At 42.8% G+C, this 26263-nt stretch overlaps 3 protein-coding genes and 1 long non-coding RNA gene across 5 annotated transcripts; 2 read left to right on the forward strand and 2 right to left on the reverse strand.

The window, feature by feature from the left end:
- Positions 1-347: 347 nt before the first annotated feature.
- On the forward strand, positions 348-12976 carry LOC310818693. The gene is made up of 5 exons (XR_014554730.1): positions 348-388; positions 642-858; positions 11284-11471; positions 12526-12673; positions 12842-12976. It is a non-coding gene; the product is annotated as an uncharacterized lncRNA (long non-coding RNA).
- Positions 3229-6352, reverse strand: nmrk2 (nicotinamide riboside kinase 2). Of its 2 annotated transcripts, XM_083689796.1 has the most exons (8): positions 6210-6352; positions 5994-6084; positions 5161-5209; positions 4752-4926; positions 4527-4598; positions 4323-4429; positions 4130-4215; positions 3229-4040 (listed from the first exon to the last, which is right to left on the reverse strand). In XM_083689796.1, exons 1-7 carry the CDS (start codon positions 6233-6235, stop codon positions 4130-4132), a joined length of 606 nt encoding a protein of 201 aa, XP_083545922.1. In that variant the 5' UTR covers positions 6236-6352; the 3' UTR covers positions 3229-4040. The 2 variants fall into 2 exon arrangements, with proteins under 2 accessions (XP_083545922.1, XP_083545923.1); XM_083689797.1 differs by lacking the exons at positions 5161-5209; positions 6210-6352 and having other exon boundaries at positions 5994-6072.
- atcayb (ATCAY kinesin light chain interacting caytaxin b) lies at positions 10711-15125 on the reverse strand (the record flags this gene model as incomplete). Its single annotated transcript, XM_083689694.1, has 9 exons — positions 10711-10750; positions 10992-11090; positions 11422-11508; positions 11710-11841; positions 11992-12094; positions 12504-12662; positions 12829-13056; positions 13297-13355; positions 15049-15125. 9 exons carry the CDS (start codon positions 15123-15125, stop codon positions 10711-10713), a joined length of 984 nt encoding a protein of 327 aa, XP_083545820.1.
- Positions 15056-25677, forward strand: cplx4c (complexin 4c). The gene is made up of 4 exons (XM_083689698.1): positions 15056-15157; positions 20736-20990; positions 24590-24677; positions 25123-25677. Exons 2-4 carry the CDS (start codon positions 20824-20826, stop codon positions 25339-25341), a joined length of 474 nt encoding a protein of 157 aa, XP_083545824.1. The 5' UTR covers positions 15056-15157; positions 20736-20823; the 3' UTR covers positions 25342-25677.
- The last annotated feature ends 586 nt before the right edge of the window (positions 25678-26263 follow it).

The raw sequence follows: 26263 nt of genomic DNA on the forward strand, positions 1-26263 counted from the left end.
TTTTTGGCAAAACAATTACGCACAAGAATCACAATGGCTCCAAAATATTTGACTGCCTCCAAAATATGGGTCATTTGCACAGGCTATTCGAGGCGAGCAGGAACAAGTCTAGAAGGGGTAAAGTAACCCAGTCGTCTGTCTGAAAGCCTAGCACAGCGTATACTGTCTCTGTCGTGTCTGGAAAATTTTGTCGGGTGTGCATGTTCTAAGCCAAATAGGGCAATAGCAAATCGGGTGTGTCACGGCTATGATTAGACTGAAACACGAGACAATCTACAACTGGTCCAGGAACGCCTCCGTGGTGAGCCTGTATAAGAGAGTCGGAGCCTCGCTTCGGGTTCGGCACAAGATTTTCCCTCTCTGGCAGGACAGATACAAAGTTTAGCCAGTAAGTATATATGCTACATTGAGTCTTTACTTGTGTGTCTGACGTGAAAAATAAGTAAGCAAATCACAACAACTGTTGCCACAAAGGTTGAACTAATCTGTTTATTAATTAATAGTGTTTGGGAATAAAATGATCACATATTCTTGGTGCTTCTGGTTGTTTTCATAAAACACCTAATCTTCCCCGTGTGATGCGGCCGACAAGTGAGACTAATTCTTGTACACTTTGATAATATCTCATTCCATAAATCTAGGTATCCAGGGCTGCTCTGATCTTTGCTTCTTGTGCGATTAAACGAAGATGGTCTATAATGGTTTTACCACAAGAAACCCAAGGAATACACCTGTTCTCTTTCCCGTAACACCTGGGGCCTCACACTTCAAATCTGAGGAGTATACACATGATATATCGAGGGAGTGTATGACGGCCACCTATACATTACTACAGATCATGGGGAATCAAAATGCCAGGTGAGACAATTAGAGAGTGATACCTTAAGAAGGACCTTTACTGAACGTCAAGTTCCTGGTCGCTGCTCTTTGATATTGCGCTCCCGCCCTGGCCCAATATCAGCAGGTGTTGTGTATAGGGTGTGACCAAGAGATATAGAAATGTTTGCTCCGTTGTAGCCTTCTCGTCGAAGTGCATGAACTATCGTAGAGGAGCACGCAATTCCCGCCCTCTTAAACGTCTTTAAGGCCCCATAGGCGAGCTATTGGAAATCACATATCAGCTCAAATTATCATTCAAATGTTTAAGTGTAAAGTTGAATTTGAAATTAACGTTAAAAGGTAAAAGGTTTTCAGTGGCAAACCCGTCACTTCTATAAGTAGGCTATAAAGGTCACCGGTATAAGTGTCCAATTGGCTTTAATTAGCCTAGGCATGCTATATTTTGTTATCTCTAATTTCAACTTTGTTTGAAAACGTGTTCATTAGAAAGTGATACGCATGTCACATTTGAATGTTGACACCTGTGTCGTGCTTCGAGGCACATTTAATGAAAGTGTCCTTGTGCTGATATAAGCCACACGTGACAACTTGGTCTCGAGACCTAAGTACATACTATTAATACATACTACTATTGTGACCTAGATTAGGCTACTTGATATTGGTTCCTTGTATGAAGAGGCCTCAATGTAACATTATTGACATTCATAAATGTTTACCATTCCTGATTGATCTAATCACATTTTAGGGGCTTATCTTGACCAGGCTAGTTGTTTTTAACTTTTTAATTTTGAATGCAGACCAAATACTGCTGATATATGAGTTCAGCTCAGCACAGCCCTTTATGGTAGACTGTTTGAGTATAGACCAACTTTCAAATTTGTGAACTGTATTTTCAAAGTCTTTGAGAATAAGGAGGTGTGTTTGTGGCAATATCTGGGTAATCAAATAAATAAAACATGTACAGGTAGTATTTGGAAATACTCTTTAACCATTCCAAGGAAGTTTGTTACTCACTTACTTACTCATTTGAGGTATGAGTGCCTATTACAAATGGTAGCTTTGCACAGCATGTTTTTCATAGTTCAGTGTGTGTGTGAACTCGGTGATGGCCTGGTGCCTTGCTATAGCAAAGATGATCCTGACTCAGGGGTCTGGTAAGGTATCTGTCAAAGTCGGCCAAACTCCCTACGCAAACCAAGGACTGATCAGATTCAATGGAAAGTGCCGACAAGCATAACACATATCCATTGCCTTTTAACCTTGATTAAGACTATAGAGATATAATTCAGAGTAAATTGGATCATTTAAAATGAATTAAAACTTCACACAAGACACAAATGACCACCACGTGGCAAAGGTATTCTGGTCCTACATGTGGCATAATAAAAAAATGCTCACATGCTTGAGGGGACTCTCCAGACTCACTTTGAGAGGAAAAAGGCATGTGACAGCTGATCACTCATTCCAGCCCTTCAACCCAAATATGGAAGAACCGGCTTTACATTTGGTGACTCTTCCGTTGTCATGGAGCTGCGTGACGTTGGAATCACTTGCCACAGAGGGTTCACCTTTCCCCTGTTTAGTCCACCCAGAGGCCGTGATTGGCCAGTGAGTCAGACATGGCCGTGGTCAAGCGGGAGGGCACATAGAGATCACTTCAGTGGCCCCGTATATAGAGGTCTAAATATACTCCCCTGACACCCCAAGCATCTGCCCTAAATATAAACACTGGCTGGCCCTAACTGCAAGCACCCAAAGACTCCCAGTTATGCATCACAAGACACTGACTGGCCCTCTGCCACACCCTCTATCACTGTTTTAAGTATCGAAACATTGCCGGGTTGGCTTTTCTCACATTATAATAGTTTTAAAAAGCTGAGGTTATAATGGAATGGTATATAAATCTAAAGGCCTGTAGGCCTATTGGTTAGTACAGGGATTATCAGTAAGCCTTTGACAGAACAAGTTAGTTAACATGACTGATCTATTATGACAGATTATCCTTGACCAGCCAATGATACATTTGACCTGTCAGACCTGAAATGTCTGTTTGATGGGTTACAAGGTCATTTCATACTGAGTTGGAGAGAGAACCTTTGCAGCTGAGGTGTTTCATTCACTCTGTCTGGCTGACTGTGGGTTATTTTCTGGCCTTTGAACGATAAAATTCCAATAAATGTGTTTGTTTTGAGAGCCTCCCCTCATTTCTGTCTGAATGTTGCTGCCTGGGGAATTATCACCACTGTTGACATTTTAAAAGTCATGGTGGATAATTTAAGATATGTTTGGAAAAAGAGACAGCTTTCAAGGCAGCCAAACATTGAAGATTTATTCGAATTTTAGCAGTTCTGTTACTTTGTATACAGTATCATCATTATTGAGCCCCAAGGTATTTCATTATTTAATACAATGACATCAGATGTAATGCATAACACAATATTGAACAAAATATACCCTCTGTTGTGTGACTCTGTAGGTGTCTCATGGTGTTTCCGTTGTACACAATACAAGGTTGACACACCTGTGTTTTATTTTCACTGTTCTACTCTTTATAATAATCATTTAGACATACTTTACTACATCAGTGACTTTCTATAGCCATGTCTTTACTCTGGCTCAGGGTAAACTTTCAAGGAATGGAAAAGTTCTTATCATCTGTTTAATACTGTAGGTAGAAGTCCAGAGAGGAGTTGAACTTCATATTCTGACTTCAAAAACACTGATACTGCACAAGGCTGGTATAACGGTTTGTTTGATGCTTTCATTGTCTGAACCTCAACAATTCTAAACTAAACAAACCAAGTAAACTAAATAGGCTGTCTAGAGATTGTGTTTGTTGTTTAATATGATTCAACTGGGTTGATAATGAAAACAAGACACATGAGATAGATTCAGAAGTCTCTTTGAATTGGGACAACAATCCCCACTCGCAGTGTGGGATATTTTACTTTGAAAACAAGGCCAGAATTCTGACCTAGTTCTTCAGGATAACACTGGGCAGTCCAGAGTTTGTTCTTCTTTTTGAAAAAAAGTTACAGCTCTTAATATAAAATGCAATGCTTCTGCAATCAGCTTTAGAATAAGTTCCATTTGTAACTATTTACATATCAAAACATATAGGCAGAAGTATGGTACTAGTGTTACACAATCAGAATGCTATTTACAAGTATATACACATGTCTTCAGACTCCCTCCTCCTGCTGTGGAAAGAAGAAAAATAGTAATTATTAATATGCAATGCAATGCATAAAACAATGGTTAACAAACGTACACTGAAATGTATATTTACCTATAAACTGTTCAGCAGGGTATTCTGAATGCTTTCATATGCCTGGTTGTAGATCTCATCCTTTGACTTCATGCCATCAAGGTACTCTGGGGGGCAAGTCCAAACATAGTCCAGTTAGTCGCCTGCAAACCATTATGTCCGACTCCTGTAACATCTCAACTTTCTTTAAGTCAAACAGGTTTACTTTACTCACCTATAGAATTGCAGTTGTTCTCCATCTCTTTCCTGTGCTTCAAATACATGGGCCAAACATGGCCGTCGAAAAGACCAGGGGGGTCTGGGACTGTGTAGTTCCTTGTACTGTAGGTAAGGTAAAGGAAAACATCGTTATATAACCTTTAAACTAGCTTACCATAACTCAATGGAACATGTTCAAGTCACTCAAAGAGCATGTCACCTTCTTCTCCTCTTGCACTCCTCGTACGGAATGGATATGTAGTAGCACATGTCGTAGATGTCGACTATGGGCCTGTAGAGAGGAAAGAATGGTCAGACTGAGGGACAGCCTATGTCAATGTAAGTAAATAGAGTATTAACAGTTCAGGCAGGACTTGGGTTGTAGGCATTAGAGCGGCCTACAATGTCCCAGGCAATATGTCAGTGTAGGAAAACAACAACCTACTTGTAGTTGTAGAGAAGGAATCCCTCCACGATGAGAATGTGGATCGACTCGTCTGAGTCGGATTCCTCGCCCTCAGGGGACACGGTGACTCCGTGAGAGCGGGCGAACTTGACTGGGTTCTCCTGCCAGCCTTTGACAGTGTTAACCATGGCCTCCATGTCCAGCGCTTCGATCACTATTACAGAACAGGGAGAGAGAGTACCGCACGCTTCACTACACAGGAACGGACACAGTACTCAATGTGCATCAACACACAATCAGTGAATGGCCATAGCATTCACAGAATTTATGGTAGAGACTATTACATCTTAGCTTGATTTTGCTACAAAAGTATACAACTTTTGAAATGTGCATCAAAGGAAAAAATTTACTTTACTGATGGTTTTCCTACTGTGAAATCCAATCTTACCATCCCACTGTCTAAAGCCGTCCTCCCCGACTTCTATCTGATCAGGTTTCTGAAATAACAGTCACCAATAAAACATTGCTGCAACCTTGGGGTGATGTTGTTGAGTAACCAGAGCTGATCTGATCACACCTGGACATGAGCAGCTAAGGCCTCGTCTCCATTAGAGCATGGCCTGGATGCACCCTCAGTGTACCGTGGCAAGTGCAGTGATGGTGCATAGCAGCCCTGACTGCTCAGTGTGTACGTGTGGTGTACAATGACTGCAGTGGTACAGTACTTGAAGTACCTTTTATAAGCCATTGAAAGTCAGTGACATTAAGTCACTGATGTTTGAAAAGATCAAACCTGATCAACGATCCAATGATCCATTGAAACATGCCGTTATGATTAAAGACAGCATGTATGGATCGTAAGGTTGGCATAGAAATGCGCATGATTTCAAATTCAATGCCAAATCAATGTTAAATGATCATGCAAAAAGTTGTTGCACCACTTTGCAACATGAATGCAACATAGTTTGAATTCATGTCGGGACCTTAACCTTTTCATTGGGTGTCCAGGAGACAGTCAGCCAAATGTATTAGTAATGAAATGCTAGGCCTATAAATAGCATATCTGCAGGTGATATGAAGCTACTTATTATGTTCATAAAATGTCACCTGCAGAATAGCTATGTTATTAAACAGTCAATGGAAAATTCTATGAGTTATTAGAAATAAATAGTGAAATATGTGGCCTACACATGAGGTAGAGGATTAAAAAACACCATGAATGGTCATCATTTAATAGCATGTGTTCAATGAGAATATAAAAGAGTGTGTTATGTGTCTTACCTTGAAAAAGTCATCTTGATGCACCACGCAACAATTTGGCAATGTCTTGATCAGTCTATTCGTCAGAGTGGTTTTCCCACCGTTGGTCACACTGAAAACAAATCGAAAAGAAACGTAAAAAAACTCAATTAAACTTTTATTTCAGATAATTGCCTCATTAACAAATAATAACTTAAAGTGTAATAGCCTACAATTATTCGATATTCGCCTACTTACCCGCCAATGCCTATGATGAACTTCATTTTGATCTGTTGATCTTGGTCTTAGGAAATCAGTAAATAAAAGAAGGGAACCCAAACAAACCTACTATCAAAGACTTCTTTAAAAGTTTAGCCTTTCTTTCTTTTCTGTCAGAACGTTCCCCCCTTTACTACTTCATTGATAGAGAATCCCACCCCGGGACTTATAAAGGGATGACGCTCTGCGTCACAAATATGTCACGATCTCTCAGTCCAATCGGTCCTTTTTACTGTAGCCAATAAGCCGCTACTGTACACCGGATATGTCCAATCAGGGCTGACCGCAGCGGTAGCTGAATTTGCATTAAGGCAGATCTCCAATTTTCCACCTGTTCCTCGTTCTCCGTCAGCATATGGGCCACTCCACCAAAAGCTGGACAAAACTGCATATCCGACGATTCTACACATCCTAAAGAAAATAGAAACATGGATTTAGACTAAGCTGTGAACAGCAATGTTAATTCACTTCTGGGATGACGCCTGGTAAAACTTAGAGGTGGAGTCTTATTTGGTCTTATTTGTTTATCGTAGTATAGAGTGTATTGACAAACAAATCCTGTTTTGCTGTTGAGGTTTGAGAGTATAGGGGAGGCTTTATGTTCCATGTGACGATTATTTTCAAGCCCCCTGGAAGTTCAACATCCAGGGGAGAATATTTCACTTTGACATGCTATATGTTCATACGTGATCATGCTAAGTTACATTCTATATGTTCATTTATTCAATAAGTGATCAAGTTCACCTGTGTGTAGCCTATTGTGAAACCATGGTCGCATCTTATCTTTAAAAGAAAATAATATCTTGAGGAAAAGCTTATGATTTGTATTGTAATTGCCCTTATTCTCCACCTTATCATAAGGGACTATAAAACATTCCTTTAATCCTGGAAAAGATATGGTGTGGTGTGACAAATGTAGACTCATCATTTGCGGAAACAGGGATCAATACAGATCCAACATGAATCACTCTTCCTTTCCAGAACTGCAGCAGATGCCAAACATTGCGTCACACCATTGTGTTCAGCAAAACAAACATTGTAACAGTGACAGTAGAAAAACCCCCACTGTAACAGTGACAGTCGAAAAAAGAAATCCACCCTTAGAGAAGCTTATGGAAAAAACCAGACCCATTATATTTAGATGTCTGATGTGTGTGACTGCCTGCTGCCTGCTGCATCACACATAGTTCTGATGCAACCAGCTGGAATACGGTGGCCTCCAGTCATGTAACCATGCCACCCTGCCCCTGCTGGTCATGTCAGAGCCAAGGGTCAATCTGATAGGATGTCTTGACTTTTATGTAAAACACAAACCCTTTGAACTTCAAAGCCTCCATCGCTCCACTATCTCCTAGTGAGACCACAAAGTTAAGAAGTAACGCTTGCTCCCGGATTTGGGTGGTCTGAACGTGTGTGTGTATATTTCTTTTGCACAGTTAGTAGTAGGCCTCTTAGGCCATCAAGTGGCTGTTTTACTACCCTTATCTGTGTTATAATTTATCAGGCTGTAGGCGGCTGAACTTTGAGTTGACACTATCGGATAACATGGAGCTCACAAGACTCTGCGGCTCTAACTGGCTATAAACACACGTATATGGGAAGGCTGTTGTTGACACCACAAGAAGATAATAACATATTTCACCTTAATTCCTAGGAAGTTTCAGCTCATCAGCGCAATCTTGTTTACAGTTATTTGTTCAGTCATGGGAACATGTGTGCATATCCACGAACATGAATCATAGCGAATAATAGAAGACATTGGCCACGTTTCAGTGAGAATCTGTGTGTAGGAGATAGAAATTGTTACTATTGTAGCTAAAACTGCTATTTTCAGCCCCAAAACATTGAATTTACTGATAATTCTTAAATGTTTAAGTTGACCTTGACTAAGAAAAACCCTGATGACAAGACAAGACTAAACCAATGAATCAATATTCATTATATTTATACAATAGTTTTTCTGTTTTCTGTTTTGAAGAGGTTCGCTGATGCCCTCATCATAAGGACACCTCAATAATACGGTATGTCTATACCATTGAACAATGGCACATCATTCTTTATCTAATCATGTGAGTTTTTTATTAACTGGCGTCATTAACTGTTTACAACTTCAGCAGCAACATTAGGCCTACGTGTGTAGGAGAGGTACACAGCGGTCTCGTAAATCCTTCTCATAAAATAGCTCTGTTTTCAGCTGCCTCTTTGTACAGGCCAATGAGCTGCCAATCAGGAAATATCTCATTGCTCTTATCGTAACGATCCAACTTTATATTCTTTTTTTTATTCTTATTTATTTTTCTTACAAACAAATAATAGCACATAATAATATATAATGTAAGCAATTCATTCAATTACATTATCTAAATGTATTGTGTCATGTCTTTTGTAACAATTGTCATATTTACTAATGTATAATTATGGAAATGTAGATCTCTAAAATTAATGTAGAGGGATTAATACAGTTGTATGATGGCAGAATGAACCAGTGAATCAAAAGCATAAAACATGTTTTTATCAAATCGTACAGATAATGAGGGAAATATGAACCAACATGCTAACTTCCTATGAACCTTCTGAAAAATAAAACCAAGGGCAAAGCTTCTTTGTAACCGTACATAACAAATGTATACATAATTTGCATAACAGAAACATGTATTTCACTGAATAGCTGGTGTCAGGGTTGGAGTCAATTTCATGTTTCAGAACATACATTTGAAGTCACTAATTGGATATTAATTTATTTGTATAACCCCATAATTTTATTTGAGCAATATTATATTACAACTATGTACATTTGACTACTACAACTAAAACTGTTCATACATATTCCATTCCTCCTCAGGAAAGAAACCCATTTTATAGAGTCCATCCACATGGACCCTTCATTAGATGAAGGTAAAGTGGATCCTCCCTTCATCATGCTGTAGAGCAGTTGACCACAGAGAGGGTAAAGGTAAATTATCCATGCAAGGACCACATAACTGAGTTAACATGTTGATCAGGATTCTAATCCATCATGAATGGTTGAAATTCTTAACGTTGGAGAGACTGAGGACTGATGTTCTAAACACACTCTGTTCACTTTCTCATGAACATTTCTGAGCATCGTAGCGTCAGTTCAGGTCCCTCCGTGAACATGGTCATCATGGTGTAGGTACAGGAATGGACAGTATGTCCCCATCAATGCAGACAGGGCATGCTTCTGATTGGACCTTCTCTGCGGGGCATATGTGGGAGTTGATGATGCTGATGTGATGTCAAGATGTCTTCATCCACCTCCGTCCTCTTACTTCACCAGCGACGTATTCTGTGGAGTCTGTGGATCTTTCTCCAAATGTGATAGGAGAAGGACAATGTCAATCATAGTCAAATATACCCATCATCACTGTCATTATCGTCATTCGTCAGAACACACAGTATGCCATGCAGAATTCTTCGATTTCATCTGGCACATCTTAAAAGTTTATTTATTTACTTTTTCCTCGACTTCCTCTCCCCTGTATGGGTTAAGAGATAGTTAGTCCCTGTCCATTCCTGGGATGTCAGCCAAACCCCCCCCCCCCCTCGCCTGCAGCATCAAACTAAACGGCAGCTGTGGCAGAGATATGTGTGTGATATATGGTCCGTTTGATTGGTCTGCACAGTCTGTGACAGAGAGGCATTCTAAAATAACCCCCCCCGGTGAGCCCGGTACTCTCCCAGTTTCAACACATTACAGGGTGTGCTTTTGCCCACTGGAGCTTCTTAAATGCTGCCCAGTAAAAATAGCATTGATCAGTGGCTGCTGGGGGTATGTTGAGCTAAGGAGCTGAGCAGATGTGCTCTTTATGTAATGGGGGGGCACAGTGCTGATAATGTCAAGGAGGGCGGGGGGGGGGGGGGGGGGGGTAATGTATCCATATAGGAGGGAAAGTTCCCCTAAGGTGGAGTGTAATTACTGTGCAATGATATAAGAAGTTGTTGAAGAACTGATATGGTTAGCTGAGAGCGCTTACCTAATGTCAAATGTCACGTCCTGACTCCACCATCATTGATTTAGGCCTGGAGAAACAACAACAATTTATTTACAACATATTTACAACATATTTTCCAACCTTGCTGTTAGATGTACCCCTAGCACCTATTTCATGCTGTTGCCAAAACATGAAGATCACACGGTGTAAAGGGAAGGTCACAGACACATTGCAGACGTTGCTCACTCTGTATTCATATAAACAAAGTGACTTGATTCTCGAAAAGTCTCAGGCAATGTGAAAAAACCCCCAAAAAAACACATTTTGGAACAATTTGAACCAACTCTTTGCATGAAACTGCAATCCTGCATGCAGTGTCTGTACAGCCAAATGGGGTCACCTTTGTTTAGGGGCTGTAGACTTGGTCTGTTGCTTCTGTTGCTCCAGGCTATAGGACCATAAGAGAGGACTATGAGCATGAGATCGATTAGAGGAGAGGTACACAGAGATCATATGAAACATGGCTCTCACCTTTCCCTTTGTGCTCTAATCTTCTCATCATCATACCTGGGAAAAAGGCCATATAAAGTTTTATTCCGATTGTTTGATGTTACTGTGACATCATGACTTCAAATTTTTTCTATGTTTACATCAAATATAAAAAATCACATACAGTACCACTCCAGTTAAGTAAATCATACATTGCATTTAAGTGAAATTGACGAGGTCAGAGCTATATATTATAATAGACAGTGTAACTCTGGACTAGGTGTCTCAATGGCGACCCCTGGGGGCCACAAGGACTTACTGCAGGACACCCTCAGGTATCTGGATGTGCTCCATGGGGATGAGTTGGCTGAGCTCCTCCAGAGTGTGCACGTAGCGGATCTTATCCATGAATTTCACACTATTCCAAATGCAATAGGGATGTTAAGCAATCACAGTCACAGTTTTTTCCAGCAGCCAGATTGACAGAAAGAGTATATTGCACAGAAACAGAATACATGGAAAAGTCTGCTGATATGATCTGTTTGGACTTGCCAACATAAATGGAAAATTAAACGGGGGGATAAAAAACACTATATGTTTTGTTTCCTTAGGTTTGCAAGGCAAAGGAGGCTTCTCATCACCCTCCACTAAAAGAACAGAATGACTGAACTCTAAGCATGGACCTGGGACTACATCTCCCATGGGCATCAGCTAACCTGGGAACTCCGGTACGCAAGGTTAGGCCTTACCTGATGAACGGCCTGGAGACGACCAGGACAGTACGGATGAACCACGAGGGGTGAGCAATGATCAGACACTTCAGGTTCTTCCTCAACCTGCAGGGGACATTCAGACAAAAACATTCAATGAAATATTATTTCAGGTAATCTCCCTGAGCCCATAGACAGTGTCCCTCCCGTCTGGGTCGAGATAATACTTTAGGAGACATATAATCCCAAATAGTGGGCAGCACAGTACTGCACAGCAGCATAACAGCTTTATGATAAATATATCAGTATAATATCCAGACACCGTACCTCCTGTCAATCATCTGGTAGCATCTCTTCAGCCAGCTGATGCCTGGCATTCTCCTGCGGGGCGTGGCCCCATTCAGGTAGATGATCATGTAGTCTTCAGCCACCAGCAACTCCAGGCTGCTTATTACATATCTGGAGTACATACAGAACAGCCAACACGTATTACATCCGCTGACTCTATCAATGTACTGTACCAGGATACTTTAAATAAGCCATTGCACAGGGGGTCAAACATGTGAAATGAATTTGACCGTGTGATAGGGCGTTGTGGGGGATTCTTACAGGAAAAGGTTTTCCATGATGTAGGTGTAGTCCTCACAGCCGCTGTCAGGCAGATAGCAGGCTGCAAACACTATGATGGCGTTCAGCCCCTCACCATAGTAACCTGAGAGACAAAAGGGGGGAGAGAGAGAGAGAGAGAGAGGAAAAAGGGAGAAAGAAAGAGAGAGAGAGAGAGAGAGAACGATGTTAGCATAATGACAGTTTAAATAAGATTAAAGCACAAACACAAAATAGATGTCAAGTTGTTGCAAACAGTAGCTCCGCAATTGAAGTTGCTCCGACGGAGTCTCAAACTTGTCAACCTCGGACTTGTCAACACACGTGACCGTCTCCTCAAACACCCTGATGTAAACCAGCTACGCTATTGAAAAGCTAGCAATTCAACAGCGCGGGTGGGGGTATTTGAATTTGAGTGAGTTTTACCATCTCTACTCGGTTTTACACACACACACACACACACACACACACACACACACACACACACACACACACACACACACACACACACTAACCTCCATGTGTGACCACCCTCAGGTATGGCCTGATGACCTGCATGTCTATCCTCTGCTCCTGATCTCCGATGATCACCGTCCTCCAGAGGCGACCCGCTGCATCACTCTCATCCTCTTGTCCTCCTGGGAGGCCCTTAGCACTGGCAACTGGGGTGTCATCTGGAAACAAGGTGTGGATGTTGGGGTCACGCGCTCCTCAGTGTAATGAGAGGTTATGACACCTTGACGGACAGGCGGTTGCCCACTTAACAAGCGTCTTTATTATGAAGCTGTGTCTAATGGGTATGTTTCAACCACCGACAATATCATTTGACCCCGAGCTGACCTTCCCATTCCAGCTCGTTGCCATTGGTGATGAACTCCAGGGAGTCCGTCTCGTCGGGGGTCGGGATGTCGTCCACGTTGATGTCCAGGTCGTCGGGCGTACCGAGGAAGTCGTCAGAGAGCATTGAGCCCTCGCTCTGGTCCAGGGACAGGTTAATCTCCGGGGCAACGAGTGTACGACGTTTGCGTTGGGCGGAGGACTCCCCCACGTCCAGGGTGGTGGGGGGACCTAGGAGAGGAGAGGAGAGGAGAGGAGAGGAGAGGAGAGGAGAGGAGGGAGTCTTCACAATGAGCCCTTCCTTCTGCAGTATTCTCAATATTGTTGATGGTTACTTGTGTTCTACAGGAGTGGAAAACAGCTCTGTACATGAGTGTTTGATACAATTCCTCGTTCCATTTCCAAGCATCACAATGAGCCTGATTTCTATCTCCACCAGCCTCCACTGGTTTTGAGGAAGTCATCACTCACCTGTTCTGTTGTCAGTGAGATCACAGGTAGACTCCATGTCTCCATCCTCAGGAAGAGGCCTGGTAGAGAGACGGCAGAGAGACAGATACTCATTGTAAGAGACACTGCACTAATACTGCAATAGAAATGCTGTAACACACAGTGTGGGTATTAGTGGTGACCTAATCTCACAGAGCCAGACAGCGTGCCTCTGAATATTGCATATAGCTGTAGTCCAGGGGCAAGATTAGTAGTAACCAGGCATGTGAATGAGCTAACGTTTCCATTTAGCTCACGTTGTTGATACAATGATTATTATGAGTAATGATCATGCTGAACTGACGTGAAATCTGAAAATAAAGCCTTTATCAAATCTAGTGGTTGTTTTAGCCCCATGATTGTTTCACAGAGTTGCAGCGATCCTATTCTTCAAATGAGCACAATGGAAGTCTCCAGAAACAAATAACAATAAGCATAAACTCTCAGCTAGCATTATAACAAGACATTTGGTCTGTGGGCAGTAAGTACACTATGAGACAGGAGGGCGTAAGGCTAGATTACATTTTAAACGCCACCAGTCCACCCCTTCCTGACAGACCCCCTTCCCCACCCCCACCCGCATCCTCACTGTCTCGGCTGTGCTTGTCATGTTAGCCACCATATAATTGCTGTGATCATCCCAGGGTTTTTACTGCAGTAAATCCTGGCGACAAAGAAGAAACTGGAGAAATTACAGAATAAAGGAGTGGTATATTTGGTGGCAGTAAACAAAAGAACAATACCCGGCACAAAATCAAAGCCAATGTTATGAGGACCCCAGGGCACCCTATTCAATCACACTCATTATACACTGAAGAATATCTCTCATAAGAGTCATCAGAGATAAACCTTTTAATTGCTACCGGTCCCACCACACATTCACAGAGCTCGCTTTAATGAGCAAAGCAAGTCAAGATCAGTGAAAAGAAAGAAGAATATGGAACATAGTGCAATATTGTGATACGCTCTGTTGCACAGTAGATGCTATATATAACCACATAAAAGATCATCTTCATGAGATAACTCTCTCTGTACTGTAAAGCTCTGTTCATATTCTCAACCCTAAGGAGCATATTGTGCAAATTCTGCTTCTCATTGCCATATGCTTGACCTGCTTCGTGTTATTAACCTGGCTGGAGGCTGCTGTGTTGTCAGCTGAGGTCATGATGTAATCTCGTGATGTAATATATGACCATATTAGGGCAGATGAGCACCTGCTGCCTTTTGCTCTCCCTTTTCAAGACACATGCCTAAACACCCATCACATCCCTTTGCCAATTGGATAATCACACAAGATAGAAATGACTACTTGCTATTTAATTCATTATTTTGTTTTGTGTTTTGAGAGCATACGTCCCATGAAATCACTTACATTCGGTTTCTTTATTATTATTATTTATTTCAGTTGAAATCAGTTATTATTATTTATTTCAGTTATTATTTATTTCAGTTGAAATTCCTGTTAACCAGAGACAGTTCAGACACCCACGGTTGCTGGTCAATCAGTGAGACCAGACCCGGGGGAGGCTGGTGGAGGTAGAAATCGGAGGACGGGCTCATTGTAATGCATGGAATGGAATGAAAAATGCATGCATTACAATGAGCCCGTCCTCCAATTTCTACCTCCACCAGCCTCCACTGGACCAGACAGCTGTGACCAGCTGTGACCAGCTCTCCTCTCCTCCCTACTGAGCCTCCTACAGAGAGAACCAGAGGCCTACTGTTGTACCGTACCTGGGGAAGTCCTCATCCTGCCACTCATCCTTCACCTCCATGTTGTCCATGCGGAGGGTGGCCTCTGCTGTGCCCATCCTCCACTCAGGAGGTCCAGGCTCCCTGTGAGGTGAGAGACACAGAGGACAACATCATCACCCCAACCAGAAGAAGAACATAATAATTTATGCCATTTAGCTGACGCTTTTATCCAAAGCGACGTACATTGCAGTGAGTGCATACATTTTTCAGTATATATATGGACCCAACGGGAATCCAACCCACAACCTAAGTGTTGTTAGTGCCATGCTCTACCAACTGAGCCACAGAGAACCAGAAGAAGAAGAAGTACAGGTGTAGGTGGAACTGTGTCCAAACAATAATATCAGTCCTTATCCTGACAGCTTAAAAGAGGATGACCAACATGTTCTAAGGATGGTATGAAAAGAAATGTCTAATGACGTTCAACCTTTTCTAAAGGCAAGGATATATAAAAATATCCTCCATCAAAATGTTGCTCACAAGTTCCTTTAGGCAGAATGAACCGTCCTTGCCCCTCTGCGGCGGCCATCTTGAAACCCTCTGAGCTTCTTTACGTTGATTTTCAAGTTACATAATCAAATCACAATTGTACACAACATGCTTACTTTCCTACTTACAATGCGTCATGCATATTCCTACACAGAGTGATGTAATGCCACGTAAGTGCATCATGCCCCGTGCTCAGCTGTGAGTCGTGAGCTGTCATGCAAAGAGTAATCATGCGTGACGTGTGAGAGATGTGCTTGAGGGACAATTCCTACCCCATACGGTGGAGGTCAGAGGTCATATGATGTAGTGTAGACGTTTCCAGAGCCCATTTGTCCACTGGGATGGCACTGATCTATTTGAGCCCAGCCAGATTAGAGGGAGCCCATGTGGAAAATCAGCAAATGGGGACTAAAAGGTCCCTGCTGCCGTGGGCTACATGGTTGGTATTGGAATCTGGACCAGTGTTGTGATTACAGTACAATCTGATTGAGGATGAGAGACACAGAAGTGTTTATTGAATGGCTCTATGGGGAAGCTAAAGAGTTGAGCTATTCTAAACTTAGCCTATGTGATTCTCGTTGGTGTTATGGGCATAATTTCAATCCATTTTCAAGCACCACTTCTCCCACTTCCATGTTAACTTAATTTCCTGCTAATCCCGTTCTGGCAGCGGGGGTCTGAATCTCTGAATTCACACCAGAGCAGGAGATTACTGCGCGTGTTGCTGTTATGGACAGATGTCAAAGGCTAACGCTAACTCCTCCAGCAGCTCATATGCACAGCATACAGTGCAGAACATGTTAAGCAGAGTGCAGCACGTGTTTGTCCAGGGTTTATACACCCAGATGGCGGCTACGAGTCATTCTCCCAGCCTAGCCATCCACCATCTCACATGATGCTACATAGCGTAGCGCCTGATCTGACTGTCATGTGTATGCCTCATAGCCAGAGCGATGGTCATAGCCCCTGTATTAATGTACACACTCAATGGGGACATTGTTGGCATCAGGCTACAGAGTCTCTGATGTTTTTTCACCCTCTTTTTTTTGCTGTGTCCTTGGGCTTTTTGGAAGGCGCTTTAAATCCATATTATTAGTAGTAGTAGTATCATTGTTATGATTGTTATTGTTATTATTATTATTACTACTATTCTTCTTCTTCTTCTTCTTCTTCTTCTTCTTCTTCTTCTTCTTCTTCTTATTTCTTAGTAGTAGTAGTAGTAGTAGTATTATGATGATGTCATGCTATGGAAATGTACAGAATCCTGCATTTAATCCTCTAGGCCATGGAGGTATCTCGATGCGTATATATATATATATATATATATATATATATATATATATATATATATATATATATATATATATATATATATATGTATGTATATATAGCCTGCTTGAGGCATAGAGATGATGATAAAGTGGTCTGCGTGGGAAGACTATGCCTCACATATCACACCAAAGAGATCCTCCCAGTTTGATAAATAGGGAAAGACATTGTCTCTGCAATTTGAACCACATTAGCTGCATCAAATGAAGCAGTAAATGTGATCCAGTCGACAGAGAATAGGCTGTAGACACATTACTCAAGGGTAGATCGTCACAGTTGCCCTAGAACCGGACATTCGGTCAGAGACAGGACCGAGACAGAGAAATGACATCACCAAAAAGTACTGGTATGATACGCACGCAATACTTACAAGAAAAAGGTGCAGGACCCTCTGCTGTTTTTGACAAGTTTCCCTCCTTTTCTGTCAACAAGTTACTTCCTCTTCCTCCTTCTCCGTCCCACCTATTCAAATGCGTCCAGATTGTGCTGTCTCAGTATTACTCCATAGGTGAGGTGGTGGGCTGGATACCAGAGGTTCAGTGGCAGCTCTGGATGTCTGGTAGGGCCGCTGGTTGCAGAGATACTCTGGCTGCCTGTGGTCCTGATGGGGGCTGAGTCAAAGGCTTTCCTCCCTAGTGAGAGTGGGTGGATAAGCCTGGGCAGAGTCACTACCCTGCTCCCTTTCAGCTAAAACAGCAATTATACTGCAGCACTTTCTAGTCACATTCCCATCCCTATCCCATTTCTTTGACAATGAACAATCCCAACAATCGGAGCCATGATGTTGCCAGCTTGTCTGTTGTTTGTCTGTGCCCATTCATTCCTGACTGGATCTCCTCTCCATCCTCTCCATAACACGCGCACGCGCACACACACACACACACACACACACACACACACACACACACACACACACACACACACACAGACTTAAAACACACTGCCCCCTCCTCACCAGCTCTGGCGCCCCCGGGCACTAATCCCGCTAGGATGACATCACTGTGGGATGCTGCGTTATGATGATGAAGATTACGTAATCTCACCTGCGTTATTCCCACAGCCTCCTCCTTTGATCTCCTCTGTGGGGAGAGACCCTGTCAGGAACAGCTGTTATCTTCTATGTGTTTATTCCTGTATCTGAATGTCTTAGTTATTTCATCAGTTTATTCCCTGGGAAGCGGTTCTTCATCGCCACTGTTCCCTGGCAACAGCAGCATCTCCCTCTTTCTCGCTTCCTCACTTTCTCTCTCTTTCTCTCTTTCTCTCTCTCTCTCTCTCTCTCACTCTACCCTCCTCTTCCAGTCGTTCACTCTTTTAATAAACTCCTCCTCCACATAATTCCCCTCCCTGCTCGCTTTCTCTCTCTTGCTGTCTGTGATGCTTGCATCCCTCCTCCCCCTCTTCCCCCTCCTCCCCCTCCCCCCTCCCCCCTCCCTCTCTCGCTCTCTCTCTCTCTCCCTGCACACAGCTGCACAATGCTCTGGGCAGTGTCAGCAAACATAGAGATGCATCCCTTTGGCGCTGTGCTTCCCAAGTGGAGCAGGCACAGTCTTTCTGCCGCTGCCATTGGCTGGCAGGTCGAAATGCATTTTGTGTTTTTTACATTCTATTAATAACAACCGTTCTGCTCAGTTCTAATACTCTCTTAGTCTTCACAGAAGCGCATAAAAGCTTTTGTTACACAAGCAAAAGGCTTGCAAACGTACATTCTTCCCTGAAAGAATTGTTGTACTTGGTTTAATTATTGAATTATCAAAGAATATGTACATTCACATTGCTTCAAAACTGATTAAAAAAAGATACCTTAAATATTCCATAGTATTCATACCTTCGCAGAATTAAGCCAAATGAGGAATATCCAAGGGCAGCAGGATTCATATCAAATGCACAGTCGACTAAGACACCACACGTCATTGTTATATTTCTAGATGGATAAAACTCATTCTTGAAAACAATTTCCCCTTGGCATCGAGGTTGGCATAAAAAGGGTTCAACTTCCATAACATCCGAAATCAGCTTGAGCTAATTTATTGAAGGGCAAATGTAACTCTCTTCAGAGAAGAACGATGCAGTGCCTGGGGCTAACTGGTTTCTGAACTGAACTTGTTTTTAAGTGCTTTTTTTATTTTATGTTTGAGCACTCAAGTGCTTTGTTCAGAAGATTGTACTGTATGAAACAGAAAAAAACAGCTGTCTCCACGAATATCTTGAATCCCATTCATCCACTGTGTGCTTATTTCATTGTTAGCGAGATGCTCTAAAAAATAAACATGGTGACGATTACATAATATCGCCACACTATGTACTACGGACATGCTACAGTTACCATATTCACTTTTTCTGTTGGTGTTCTCTTGTTGGCCACTGGGTGGCAGCAGAGAGTACCTCATCAGGTGTCTCAGTCCGGCTTGCTGTAGATGATTATTACTCTACTCTACAGGCGGGCTCATTGTAATGCATGGAATGGAAAGAGGAATGGTGCATTACATGCATTATAATGAGCCTGTCCTCCGATTTCTGCCTCCACCAGCCTCCTCTGTACATCTATGTGGGCGTTATTAGAGAGTATCCCATCAGGTGTCTCTGCCCTGCAGGCTTGCTGTAGGTGATTACTATTGAACATCTACTGTATGTGGGTGGTGGACTGTACCATTTCTATGATACAATGGAATGAAGATTAGTATCAGACATGTGTGTTTGACACCATTCCTCATTTCGTCCCATGCATTACAATGAGCTCGTCCTCTGATTTCTACCTCCACCAGCCTCCCCTGTCGACCACAAAGTAAAGTCTGTACTCCCACTCCAACATCCTATATGACTTGACTACATATCATATATCACTCACTGAGCTGGTTGAGAACTACATGTATGTGTGCACTGTGTGTTGAGAACTACACGTATGTGTGAACTGCAAACACGGGTATGGCTGACAGGCCTCTGGCATACACCCCCTCAGCAGCGACAGCACAGCTGTACACACCTCCCTGGCTCCCTGACCTCAGCCCATGTGGGAGGGGATTGAGAGCAGAGCCGGTGTAATAAGATCATCTTGATACCAACCCCCATGATGTAATAATACAGACCTGGGCAAACACACCCTGGCAGGACGCCAATTGACGACTACATTGATTGGGGAAGCCAAAGCTAATGTCAATTAGCTGCATACAGGTACAGTAGTACAGTAGTAGTTCAGACCTGACAGTAAAACATAGGCCTACATGTCTAAGCTGTGTGTGTGTGTGTGTGTGTGTGTGTGTGTGTGTGTGTGTGTTTGTGTGCGTTTGTGTGTCTAGTGTGCATGTGTGTAGCATTTAATAGTAGGATTACACTGTATACAGGTGCAAATCCCCCTATCCACTCTAATCCTCCTATCCACTCCAGGTTGACCTATTGTTATTTTTCCTGACAACAGCACAATCTGCAAGATTGTGTGAAGTACACCGTATATCCTACAGTATTGTTTGTTCCAGCCGACATGTGCCTTGACTGCCACTACACCTGCTTTAGTGACTGAATCCTTTGTTGTGACTCCGGGCTACCTGTGTGTGTGTGTGTGTGTGTGTGTGCCGGGTCCTGCAGGACCTTGTAGCAAGGTGAGAGGTGCTCCATTGTCAGTAGGCTCCCTGTAATGAGCCTAATCTCTTGAGCGGTTTTACTCCAGACAGAATACTGTGGCACCCAGATCCCCTCACCTTGGGCGGCAATAGCCAGACAATAGCCTCAAAAATTCCACGGACACTTACGCCAAGAGGATACTTTAAATGAAAACTTTAATTTACTCAGAGTACCTCATTGCAGCCTTTTTTATTTAAACATACTTTCTTGCTTTTTTTTTTTTATTTCAGACAGTTGCGTGCCCCTTTCTGTTCCAGTACCCTGCTGGTCACCTGCTGCCCATAGTGGTGCTTGACCTCATCTAGGAGCAGAGTGGTGATGGCGTTCCTCATGAAGCAAATGTTGGGGGATAAGTTGAAGAACATGACGGGAGGAGGAGGAGAGGAGGAGGGCAAGCCGGCCGGGGACGGGAAGGAGACCCCAGAGTCCAAAGGCATGAGCAGAGAGGAGTTTGAGGAGTACCAGAAGCAGCTGGTGGAGGAGAAGTGAGTAAACCAAAATCTCACGATAGGCTATGATACAGGACTCTGGTGGCTGCTGGGACCAATCAACCGCAGATGTGGCATGTAAGCCAAGATGGTCAAAATATAACCTCCTGTTGTGAGAGAACATTAACAGAAAAACAGAGACACTTTGACTGATTTTCTTGCTTTGGGATATGCATCGTGACATGAGTTTGAGCCAGAAACCTAAGACGTCATGAAAGCTTAAACCAAGAGTTAATTACATTTGTAACATTATGTCAGAAGGGCGAGATTATGCAAAGGTATATTGCATGTTGCTTGCGTGATTGCATGCATTGCAAGGAATGCAATGCATTACAGTAACTTTTACATTTCTTGGGGGATCTATCCACAGTAATAGCAATGTAATAACATGTCCTAACAGTGTTATATCAATTCTGACACCTCGGTGCACACACTAGATATTAGTAGGTCTACTGGGAGCTGTTGTATATCATGAACAACAGAAGATTAGTGGGTGAGATTAGCCTCATTTCCAACTCAACGTCTGAGGACAGGTGTGTCTCTAATACAGGGGAGGGTGAACACATGTGTGTGTGTGTGTGTGTGTGTGTGTGTGTGTGCGTGTGTGTGTGTGTGTGTGTGTGTGTGTGTGTGTGTGTGTAAGTGCGCGCATGTGTGTATGTGTGTGTGTGTGTGTGTGTGTGTGTGTGTGTGTAAGTGCGCACATGTGTGTGTGTGTGTGTGTGTATGTGTGTAAGTGCGCGCATGTGTGTGTGTGTGTGTGTGTGTGTGTGTGTGTGTGTGTGTGTGTGTGTGTGTGTGTGTGTATGTCTGCACTTATGTACGCGATTGTGTCACTGAAGAGAATGCCATGGCTTAGAAGGTGGCGACTGGGGTTTATTTTCCTGGGGCTCAAATTAGCCTGAGCAGCAGATTAGGGTCTGGCTATAATAACCAGGCAGGACTCTGCTCCAGAAAGCCTGTCACTGTAAAACACACCTCTTGGTCAAGCTCCTCCTTAGTCTCTCTGGTGACGTATGTACAGTGGGACACATGGTCAGGGTCTGACTCACATAGCTAGTATTACTGTAAAGCTTCTGAGTTTGAAAGCCAAGGTCCTGGATAGGTTAGATTGAGGTTAAAGGTAGATTTGTCAGGATATATTGAGGTTTATTGAGGTTTATTGAGAATCTATATTGAGAATCTCTCGCCACCTTAATCCATTTCAGATCAGTTTACCAATGACATTAAAAGTAAATGTTTTTGAGTATCATATATGATTGTCGTAAGTGTACAGATTATTGCCAAATTACTCAATATTACGTCGGTTTACAAATCAAATCTATTTCACCATACATCTTCTAGTTAGAGTTCCCAAATAGAGATGCATCAGTAGTAAACCAGAATCCACAAAATGGCATCAGGCCCAAGAGATTGTATGGTGTCTGTTCAGTATAGTACATGTTCCTATGTAGTACCGTCTTAGAGGAGGATTTGGGTTAAACCAGGTCAAATGCCAAGCCCGCTAGTCTGCTCAGTGCACCACGATGGGACAGACCATGCCAGTATTACCAGTTTGATCCCTTCCATCCAACCAGTAGGACACCTGTTTCAACTACAGAATAGGTAACACTTAAATCGTTACTGCCACAGAGATTAGGTAAGAAAGAGGGGTGAGAATAGTCAGAAGACTATTTCAGACAGTAAATCTAAGCTTGCTGTTACATATCTATGAGGTGTGTATGGGCCAAGTAATGATATGGTGTGACTCACAAGAAATATACCAAGAAAATATATTTTTTGTAAAAACTATTGCCGCTGCCACAGAATCATCCACAGAATAAGGTAGTAACTACTGTAAACATCAACACTTTTATAGGTTCATGTGTTACTGTTTGGTTTGAAGGAGACAAACATTTTACCTAGTGTACACTGACCGTCTGCAGATAAGGTTGTCATTGGTTACCTACGACAACTGGTTGTGATCATACGGTTGTGTTAAAGGGTTTAGACTGCTGACCTTCCTTGACATTCTAATACAGAACCACCTGTTCACTGTGACCATGGCCACCTTTTAATGCATTGCATCCTTCTGGCAGGGCGGAGGGGTTGAGGTTTACTTGTTCACATGAGTAGATTGAAAACCCATCTCTTCAAGCTACATCTTAACAGTCCCTCCTAAAGACCGCTTCACCCTCACTACCCCCCCTATACTAACCCTAACCCCGAGACCTCTTCTCCCCTGCTACCCCCCTGTACAAGTTCTCTCCTGCTAATAAAATATATTTAAAAAAAAAAGAAATTATAATTTAAAAAAAATTAGCCTACTGGCATTACAACTGCCAATGGCCCCTGGTGTGAGCATTGATTACTTTGTCTTATGATGACTGTTGGATAGATGATTCACTTACTTAAACAAATGTATTGTTGTACGTCGCTTTGGATAAAGGCGTCTGCTAAATGCCATAAATGTAAAATGTAAATGTAAAACGAGTCACACAAAGCAAACAGGGATGAGGAGAGTCGTAGAGGAGAGTGTTATAGATTGACGAAACCATTTTATTTTTATTTTATTTTACCTTTATTTTACCAGGGGAGTCCCATTGAGATGACAAGACCACAAGCAGCAACACAGTTTAAAACTGCATAAAAGCAAACATCTGCAGAGTAACACAACATATAAGCAACATGTAAGCAGCAACACCAAGAGCACAAAAGGCAAAGCACACAAGCACACAAGCAGCACACAGGATTCTATGTGTAACAGCAGACACACAAAAGCAACACACAATCAGCATTAAAAGGTACAAAAGCAAGACATAGAACACAACACACAAGCAAAACATTAAAGCACATAAAATACAAAGCATGCAGTAACAGTAAACACCTCGCAGAGGCATAAGGAGACAGGGGGGAAACAGGTCTAGTGGAAGCAGTTACAGACTCCTATGGAGTCTGCCTCCACGCCCTTCACTACACTTTTGAAAGCCTCGACCGGGATCAGCTCCTCAATTTCTAAGTCTGTCTGTAAGTGGTTCCAAGCTACAGGGGCGGCGAACCTAAGGGCCTGCTTCCCAAGCTGAACGCAAACAGTAATTACTAGTTTTGAGCAAGACATACCCACCAAGATAGGAGGGGAGCAGACAAAGGGTAGACTTGTAAGATGTACCAGTGAGTTAGCCTGCGAAAGGCCAGTGAAGGCCACTGAACTCTGGCATAAAGGGTGCAATGGTGAGTGAGAGCTTTGCAGCCCGTAACAAACCTCAGAGCACTGTGGTACACGGTGCATTGGGCAGAGGCGTGTACAGCAGATCGCCGTAATCAAGCAAAGGGAGGAATGTGACCTCGCCCAATCTTTTCCTGGCGGAATTGAGCTTTAGTTTCTTTACTAGGTTTTCTATGTGAAGTTTAAAAGTTAAACAATCATCTATTAAAATACCTAGATACTTGTATTCTAACACTAATTCAATCTGACTATCTGAAAACAGTGTGACACTGTGTGACCTTGCTTCATCATCATCATCACCATCATCATTATCATCATTATCATCAGCCCTTCATATCTCACTCATATCCAATGCATATCATACCTAACTCGGAGTGTCTTTACCCTGCAGGATTCAGCGAGATAAGGAGTTTGCCACAAAGAAGGCAGAGAGGGCAAATCTGAGGGTAGCACTGAGGGACAAGTACCGTCTACCTGAGGTGAGGAGTTACCTGGCCCGTCAGATCATGTCATGTGGTTCTATAGCAACTCAAGCTGAATAATATTAGTCAGGCTAAGGCAAGGAGCAGATTACCGGAATGACTTCCTCTAAACAATAGACAAGCAAAGGCTGTCTGTGTGTGTGTGTGTGTGTGTGTGTGTGTCTGTCTGTGTGTGTGTGTGTGTGTGTGTGTGTGTCTGTCTGTCTGTCTGTCTGTGTCTGTCTGTCTGTCTGTCTGTGTGTGTGTGTGTGTGTGTGTGTGCGTGTGTGTGTGTGTCTATACACTGCACTGCCCACAGCACACGTACACAGCACACCACACACACAACCCTTGTACATGACAGTCAGTAGTCTATGTGTGTGTGTGTGTGTTACATGGACAATGCTGTGGCTTTATTACACTATTCTAATCTATTCTACTGCCTTATGTCTCCTCCCCTCAGAGTGCTCAAGACGACGCAACCATTCAGATGGCTGGAGATGACATAGACCTCCCGGAGGAGCTCGCCAAGATGGTGGAGGAGGATGAGGAAGAGGAGGAGAGCAATGACTCCCTCCTGGGCAAGCTTCAAAACATGGATGTGGACGCCCTGAAGACGAAAGCCCAGGCCACTTTGACAGAAGTGAAGCAGACTGCAGAGCAGAAGTGTGTCGTCATGTAAAGGCATCATAAGGCTCTTCCTCTCCGAGTCTCCTCAGAGACTTCAGCAGACCGTGTGAACTTCAGAGACCAGTTTTCAACAAGCAATTCTGAATGCAATCAGGTCTATCTCCACTTTATTGGTTTCTTTTCCTGTTACCGTTGCCAAAAACTGGTAGAAATTGTGCAAATGATGATTCCCCTTTGGGTGAATTCTAAATGGAAAGGGAAAAGCAATGGCTCAGTGCATCCTGACAGGAAACATTTGTATAGAATGTACCTGGTGGAAAAGTAAGTCCAGGTTGTAAATACAGTACCAGCTGTTTTCATTTTATATTAAAAAAAGATATACTGCCTAATATGACTGCCTAAAAATGCATACATTGTCCAATCTTTGCTTATCATCTTAGTAATGAAAAATCAAATAAAAATTCTGAACAGGAGAGGTTTGGTTCTCTTCATGAACAATTCCTCAGAGCAATAACAATTGTTTTGTTTCAATAGCTTACAGGCGACGCTGACAGTTTACCAGTTCACCTGTCACTACTCAATGTGGGGGGTTGAACTGAATGGATTTTGAGTCAAGGAAATGCGTACCACAGGTCACCAGAGGTCGTGCCATCGAGGGACGGGCCTAATCTAGGTTAGGATGAGTATAGATGGTAGGGGGAGGGTGTGTGTATGTGTGTGTGTGTGTGTGTGTGTGGGGGGGGGGGGGGGGTGAGGGGTGGGGGGTGAGGGGGCATTTGTGGGGAACTTGGGGGGATCTAGTTGATGACTGTTTTGACAAACCAGAAGATTACAGGCCAAAGTATGTCAATGTTTTAGAGAGCTTCATCTCTGCTAATGGAGCCATGGGATTAAGAATTAAGGAAATAACCAACGACTGATTACTGCCTTGTCTTAAATAAAGGAGGGGCCACTTTTTATTTATTTATTTTAAA

This window comes from Argentina silus, assembly GCF_951799395.1.
Source record: "Argentina silus genome assembly, chromosome: 18".
NCBI classification, from domain to species: Eukaryota; Metazoa; Chordata; class Actinopteri; order Argentiniformes; family Argentinidae; genus Argentina; species Argentina silus.